This window comes from Procambarus clarkii, chromosome 22 (assembly GCF_040958095.1).
Source record: "Procambarus clarkii isolate CNS0578487 chromosome 22, FALCON_Pclarkii_2.0, whole genome shotgun sequence".
NCBI classification, from domain to species: Eukaryota; Metazoa; Arthropoda; class Malacostraca; order Decapoda; family Cambaridae; genus Procambarus; species Procambarus clarkii.
This window is the reverse complement of record NC_091171.1, coordinates 7,117,679-7,125,601: the sequence shown is the minus strand read 5'-3', so window position 1 is coordinate 7,125,601 and position 7,923 is coordinate 7,117,679. Positions and strand designations below refer to the sequence as shown.

Below are 7,923 nucleotides of genomic sequence, written 5' to 3'. Positions count from 1 at the left end.
AACGTGATGACCGTAGACTTGTTTATCCTTCTGGGTATGTTCTTAACCCCAAAAATTATCTCTAATTCCCGTGCACTACAGAAACGTTTTGGACGCCTTTTACCTGTGTTCACTTATAGCAGTAAATTGTTATCTAGGAGTTAAACAACTGTTGTGGTGTTGTGTCCTGGATAATGGCAGTCATTGGCCTCTCCCTAAAGCTGTGGAAAATAACTTTGAGGATCTTTGACAAAATGTGTGACCCGTCATATAGGTTATGGTAGGAGCGTGATGGCGATGTTCCTAAGTTGCACTGTAGTATGTTCACGATGTGTTCACGATCACTGAAAGTTTAAGAGAATGGTACTAATTTTCCTATAAAATAACCACTCGGCTTGCTTCCCAAGACATTTCCGCAGTTCACGTGTACAAGACAGAGATTATGAGGTACTATTGCACCAAAGCTCTTCTGAAATGATATATACTGGAATTTATTAAATAACACCTCGATGGGAACCAAGAGTAGTCAAGTATAGATACAAGAGAGTTCTTACATTCTTGTTAAGCCACTAGCACGCAGAGCGTTTCGGGCAGGTCTTTAATCCTAACTTTCCCCGGAATACGACCTGCCAAATTGTTTAACAACCAGGTACCCATTCACTGCTGGGTGAACAGAGGATACGGTTAAGGATTGGCGCCGAGTCAATCCTCCCCGGCCAGGATACGAACCCAGGACAAAGTGGTAGGGAAGCGCTGGGCGAGAGTCCCCCACTTCGCCACGGGACTGCAAAAAGATGAAGTGCGTGCCACCATTTTGAGCCTGGGTTCATGACTCCCACTCAAAAGGACAAGGGTTACAGAAATCAGAAAAGGGTAAAAAGAGAATAATTTATTTCATTGGTTTATCATCTGGTTTTCTCGTGTGTGCTCTGTAAAATTAAATAGATTTGAAAAAGTATGAAAGGTGGTAGAAGAAGGGAATATGCAAGTATATATAGGAACCTCCCAGTGCTCACCTGGTGCAGATTATTCTCTTTTCCAAGGTAAAGGGCCCTCATAAAACTTAACAAGTGATAACTCCTCAATATTTTGTCTCTCAGCCTTTTCCAAAAAGGCGAAATGCAGTTTAGTTTTTAATTATGTTAAATTGGTACATGTTATATAAGTGTTTCTTAGCCGAAAAAGTAGGTAGCCAAAAAAGTTAGGTTAGGTTAGGTAGGTTCGGTCATATATCTACGTTAATTTTAACTCCAATAAAATTTTTTTTACCTCATACATAATGAAATGGGTAGCTTTATCATTTCATAAGAAAAAATTAGAGAAAATATATTAATTCAGGAAAACTTGGCTTATTAGGCAAATCGGACTATGCAAGGCCCAATTTGCCTAATAAGCCAAGTTTTCATGAATTAATTGTTTTTCGACTACCTAACCTAACTTTTTCGGCTACCTAACCCAACCTAACCTATAAAGATAGGTTAGGTTAGCTTAGGGTTGGTTAGGTTCGGTCATATATCTACGTTAATTTTAACTCCAATAAAAAAAAAATGACCTCATACATAATGAAATGGGTAGCTTTATCATTTCATAAGAAAAAAAATTAAGAGAAAATATATTAATTCATGAAAACTTGGCTTATTAGGCAAATCGGGCCTTGCATAGTAGGCTGAGAAGTGCGTTCTGGCTACTAGGTACGACATTATATATATATATATATATATATATATATATATATATATATATATATATATATATATATATATATATATATATATAATATAAAATAATATACATATATATGGGGATATATGTTCAAATATATAATCTGAATCATGGGGGATATATTCAGAGACGTGTACCCCATTTTTCGGCGTATAAACACTCAGGTTACTTTATTAGTGGACTACATTCAGGACTAGTGTTGTGTAGTGGTGACTACAGTGTTGTAGGCTCTTATACTGGTGGTAACGACCCTCCTGAAGTTGATAGGCCTTAAGGCTAACATATAATATGTCGGTCGTTTCCCCCCCCCCCCCCACAAACAAATTTTGCTTTTAAGTGCAAGAGTTAATTTCATAATTTTATGTAATCGTATTATTTTGTATTTTAGTGCTTTTCTAAGTAAAATATTGTTAGTAACCCAAAATCTGTATGCACATGTTGACCATAGTTCTGAAAATGTGTATAAATAATAATTCCATCCCTTGAAAACTTTTTATATGCAATTTGAAAATGTAGCTATTTGTCTCCACTAGCTGGGTGGAGCGAGTTGTCTCCACTACCTCCATGCTGGGGTGGAGCGAGTTGTCTCCACTACCCCCATGCTGGGGTGGAGCGAGTTGTCTCCACTACCCCCATGCTGGGGTGGAGCGAGTTGTCTCCACTACCTCCGTGCCGGGGTGGAGCGAGTTGTCTCCACTACCTCCATGCCAGGGTGGAGCGAGTTGTCTCCACTACCCCCATGCTGGGGTGGAGCGAGTTGTCTCCACTACCTCCATGCTGGGGTGGAGCGAGTTGTCTCCACTACCTCCGTGCCGGGATGGAGCGAGTTGTCTCCACTACCTCCGTGCCGGGGTGGAGCGAGTTTTCTCCACTACCTCCGTGCCGGGGTGGAGCGAGTTGTCTCCACTACCTCCGTGCCGGAGTGGAGCGAGTTGTCTCCACTACCTCCGTGCCGGAGTGGAGCGAGTTGTCTCCACTACCTCCATGCCGGGGTGGAGCGAGTTGTCTCCACTACCTCCGTGCCGGGGTGGAGCGAGTTGTCTCCACTACCTCCGTGCCGGAGTGGAGCGAGTTGTCTCCACTACCTCCGTGCCGGGGTGGAGCGAGTTGTCTCCACTACCTCCATGCCGGAGTGGAGCGAGTTGTCTCCACTACCTCCGTGCCGGGGTGGAGCGAGTTGTCTCCACTACCTCCGTGCCGGGGTGGAGCGAGTTGTCTCCACTACCTCCATGCCGGGGTGGAGCGAGTTGTCTCCACTACCTCCATGCCGGGGTGGAGCGAGTTGTCTCCACTACCTCCGTGCCGGGGTGGAGTGAGTTGTCTCCACTACCTCCATGCCGGGGTGGAGCAAGTTGTCTCCACTACCTCCATGCCGGGGTGGAGTGAGTTGTCTCCACTACCTCCGTGCCGGGGTGGAGCGAGTTGTCTCCACTACCCCCATGCTGGGGTGGAGCGAGTTGTCTCCACTACTCCCATGCTGGGGTGGAGCGAGTTGTCTCCACTACCTCCATGCCGGGGTGGAGCGAGTTGTCTCCACTACCCCCATGCTGGGGTGGAGCGAGTTGTCTCCTCTACCTCTGTGCCGGAGTGGAGCGAGTTGTCTCCTCTACCTCTGTGCCGGAGTGGAGCGAGTTGTCTCCACTACCTCCGTGCCGGGGTGGAGCGAGTTGTCTCCACTACCTCCGTGCCGGGGTGGAGCGAGTTGTCTCCACTACCTCCATGCCGGGGTGGAGCGAGTTGTCTCCACTACCTCCATGCCGGGGTGGAGCGAGTTGTCTCCACTACCCCCATGCTGGGGTGGAGCGAGTTGTCTCCACTACCCCCATGCTGGGGTGGAGCGAGTTGTCTCCACTACCCCCATGCTGGGGTGGAGCGAGTTGTCTCCACTACCCCCATGCTGGGGTGGAGCGAGTTGTCTCCACTACCCCCATGCTGGGGTGGAGCGAGTTGTCTCCACTACCCCCATGCTGGGGTGGAGCGAGTTGTCTCCACTACCCCCATGCTGGGGTGGAGCGAGTTGTCTCCACTACCCCCATGCTGGGGTGGAGCGAGTTGTCTCCACTACCCCCATGCTGGGGTGGAGCGAGTTGTCTCCACTACCCCCATGCTGGGGTGGAGCGAGTTGTCTCCACTACCCCCATGCTGGGGTGGAGCGAGTTGTCTCCACTACCCCCATGCTGGGGTGGAGCGAGTTGTCTCCACTACCCCCATGCTGGGGTGGAGCGAGTTGTCTCCACTACCCCCATGCTGGGGTGGAGCGAGTTGTCTCCACTACCCCCATGCTGGGGTGGAGCGAGTTGTCTCCACTACCTCCGTGCCGGGGTGGAGCGAGTTGTCTCCACTACCTCCGTGCCGGGGTGGAGCGAGTTGTCTCCACTACCTCCGTGCCGGAGTGGAGCGAGTTGTCTCTACTACCTCCGTGCCGGAGTGAGTGAGTTGTCTCCACTACCTTCATGCAGGGATGGGGCGAGTGCTGTGCATGATGGTAGCTCTATAACAGTATATGAGGTGTTATATGTTCATGGTTCCGTTGGCAATATTAAACACCTTTACATGGATTAAACAGGTGTATGAAGTAATCGCTGGCGGGGTTGATGAATCCATCTCCTGATCTCTTCCCGCCCTCCCCATTTTAAACCCATTTTTACTGTTGATGTATTCTAATATTCTGCTACACAAAATCGTAATTTTTCTTGTATTGTGTTTCCTCGGGTTAAGATAGTATTTTCCGCGCTAAAGCGATCGTTCAGTAGCTTTAAGTTTCACTCAACGTCGGGCACCTCTAGTCGGGTAAAAGACGATATATATAAAAAATAAGGTCCGGTATCGCACAGGTTTGGGAAGGCGCGAAATGAGACGAAAAAGACGTCATTTTTCTTCCACTGTAAGTCCTTTGCGACACTGGCCCGAATTAGATTAGTCCCCACTTCCCCGAGCGGGGGTTACTTTAATTGAATTTTAAGCCATAAAATTGTAAATGTGTCCGGATACATAAGGCCACGCTACTTAACGGAAGAACCTTAGCATATACAAGCAACGCCAGGGTTCCGAAGATGGTGGCGTGTACGATTTGGCTTATACCCTTATACAAGACGATTCGACAAAGCTGTTTTCTGGATCATATTCCTGGAGTGGGTTGTGGGAGTTGTTCAATATAAATCCGGTCCGGAGCCTGGACTTGACTTGTGATAGCTTGCTATTACACCCCCCCCCCCCCCCCCCAAGATAACTTCTCTCTCTTGCTTTACTTAATGCCCGTGCCTCCCTCACTCCCGAAGTTACAGCCCGGCTCCTGTGCCAAGTAAATCCTCTACAGGGCTCACTTTAGCTCGTGCTACTTGGATCTTTGTGTTCCCAGTAGTTAAATCTACACCACCACCCTCAGTCCCATCACAATCGAATCTTACAATGGTCCAAGAGGGACCGAAACGTCGTCGTCTCATCTGCGAGTGTGTGGTTTGGTCTGCATGTGCATGTTTAGCATGGGAACCAGCGAAGATGTGCATGTTTAGCATTGGAAGAAACACAGATATGCATGTTTACCATGGGTAGAAGCACAGATGTGCATGTTTACCATGAGAAGAAGCACAAATGTGCATGTTTACCATGAGAAGAAGCACAGATGTGCATGTTTACCATGGGAAGAAACACAGATGTGCATGTTTACCATGAGAAGAAACACAGATGTGCATGTTTACCATGGGTAGAAGCACAGATGTGCATGTTTACCATGAAAAGAAGCACAGATGCGCATGTTTACCATGGGAAGAAACACAGATGTGCATGTTTACCATGAGAAGAAACACAGATGTGCATGTTTACCATGGGAAGAAACACAGATGTGCATGTTTACCATGGGAAGAAACACAGATGTGCATGTTTACCATGAGAAGAAACACAGATGTGCATGTTTACCATGGGTAGAAGCACAGATGTGCATGTTTACCATGAAAAGAAGCACAGATGTGCATGTTTACCATGGGAAGAAACACAGATGTGCATGTTTACCATGAGAAGAAACACAGATGTGCATGTTTACCATGGGAAGAAACACAGATGTGCATGTTTATCATGGGTAGAAGCACAGATGTGCATGTTTACCATGGGTAGAAGCACAGATGTGCATGTTTACCATGAAAAGAAGCACAGATGTGCATGTTTACCATGAAAAGAAGCACAAATATATGGATGTTTACCACGATAAGAAGCACAGATGTAACAGGTAAACAGGTTTCTTGTTATTCGTGTACATTTATTAGTCATTTGAATACAGTTGAATGATCGGGAGAAGAGTCACTAATCTTTTTGTTCCCCCACATTGTTCCTCTGTGTGTGGCTAGACACAGCGGAATTTTAATCAGAATGATCGATTGATTGGAGCAATGTGGAAATAATGACACCTGTTTCACGGAATCAATCTTTTGTAATATTATGACTGCACGAGTAACTTTTCTAAGGCATTGTTGCCTGCAAAGATCTCATGGGGTAAATAGATCTTTTGTCATCTGCTTTTTAGAGATGCTGAGCTGAAGATAAATGTCTGCAGGTGAAAGTATTAGTTGGGATATTGCAGTTCACAATTGTTCCTTGTTGAAAACCATTTGCTTCCTGAAAGTTTGAACTCGTACAGTACATCATTGTGCAGTGACCAGCGTCACTGTGCATATTGATGTGACAATACATTTTTGGCAGCTTGCAATAATTAAATTTTGTTTACATGAAGTAAGAATAGCAGGTGGCTGTTTTTGTGATATTTTTGCTACATAGGAGTAATTGGTAGTAGGTTTACCATTATATTCTTCATAATTGTGTCCCTGATCAGGTACAGTATTCCAAGTAAAATGAAATTTAGTTTTTTAATCTTGTGTCCACCTGGATAGCATCTTTGTGTGCGAGTAATTTGTGTGGTGATGGTGCAAGTAAGATATCTATTGTTATGGAAGCATATAGCCTCAGGTGCTGAATTAATTTCAGTTACTTGTCTCCATCTACAAGTGTGTTATTACTGTGTTGAGTGCATTGCCTTCATTGTCAGCGTGACCTAGGGATGACCTTGAGGTAATTGCAGGACTTACTTCCCTTGGCAAATTCTAGAGCCATTTGATTATTTTGTGGTTGAGGGGAGGAAAGAGGTTATCTTGAGATGATTTCTCAAGGAGGGGTTAACACCTTCAACAATGTCTTAAAATCAATTAGCATAATTGTACCCAAATGTTTGGATACACATCTTGGTACCAGAAGATGACCTGCAGATACCTGGAGAGGGTTTCAAGAGTTCTTCTTCTACTCCCCAATCTGATGTGTGAAATCTTTAATGATTTTGATACTCTGTAAAATGTCTTTCAATAAAAATGCATGTCTTACTATCATTACTAAATGCTCCAGCCACTCACCAGCAGCAAAGTGCAGACTGCTTGAAAGGTGCCACAATACAAAAAATATAATCCAACAAGTGAATAACATCAAATAATTGATATTAATCACTAAGCAAGAGGATGGGATGTGGGAGTTTTACACACCAAAAGAATGTCTTGTGAAGTTGGTGTACTAAGCATTCATATCGGCAAATCCGCATTTGAATCGTTTGGAATACTGTATATCGACACAAAATAGAATACAAAACCATGTAAGTGTGATAAGTTTAAAATACTGTTATAGTATTATTTACACATTTGTTCTAGTCATAATTTAACATATATTTTCTCCACAGACCAGTGTCAGCATACGCTTTATTCTTCCGAGACACCCAGGCTGCCATCAAGGGGTCCAACCCCAATGCATCCTTTGGAGAAGTGTCCAAAATTGTTGCCTCAATGTGGGATTCTCTGGATGCTGACCACAAGAATGTTTACAAGAAAAAAACCGAGGCAGCAAAAAAGGAATATCTTAAGGCTCTTGCTGCCTACCGTGCCAGTTTGGTATCCAAGGTAAGCAAGAGAGTAGTTCTCTCGGTGATTTGGGTTCATTTAAGACTGTATTGTAGTTTTAATACCTGGTTTACAGACCTGACTAACCCAGCTGCAGTAATTCCTGGCACAGCCAAACAATTTTAGAGTTCTTGATTGGTTAACGCTTTATAAATGGTTAACCTTATTACCCTTAAATGAAGGGTACACCATTTGCTTTTTATTTAGCTAAATTATAAACATTGAATGTTGCAAAATTAGCATAATGCTTCATTGTCAAGCTACAATGGTGGATGATTCTGTTGAATATTATACA

At 44.6% G+C, this 7,923-nt stretch overlaps 1 protein-coding gene across 2 annotated transcripts in view; it reads left to right on the top strand.

The window, feature by feature from the left end:
• The window catches only part of LOC123757220 (TOX high mobility group box family member 3), a 116,658-nt gene that overhangs the window by 93,888 nt on the left and 14,847 nt on the right, over positions 1-7,923 (top strand). For both annotated transcript variants that reach the window (XM_069329382.1, XM_069329383.1), the window contains one exon: positions 7,412-7,628. In XM_069329382.1, coding sequence (XP_069185483.1) covers positions 7,412-7,628 — 217 coding nt within the window. The remainder of the gene's footprint in view (positions 1-7,411; positions 7,629-7,923) is intronic.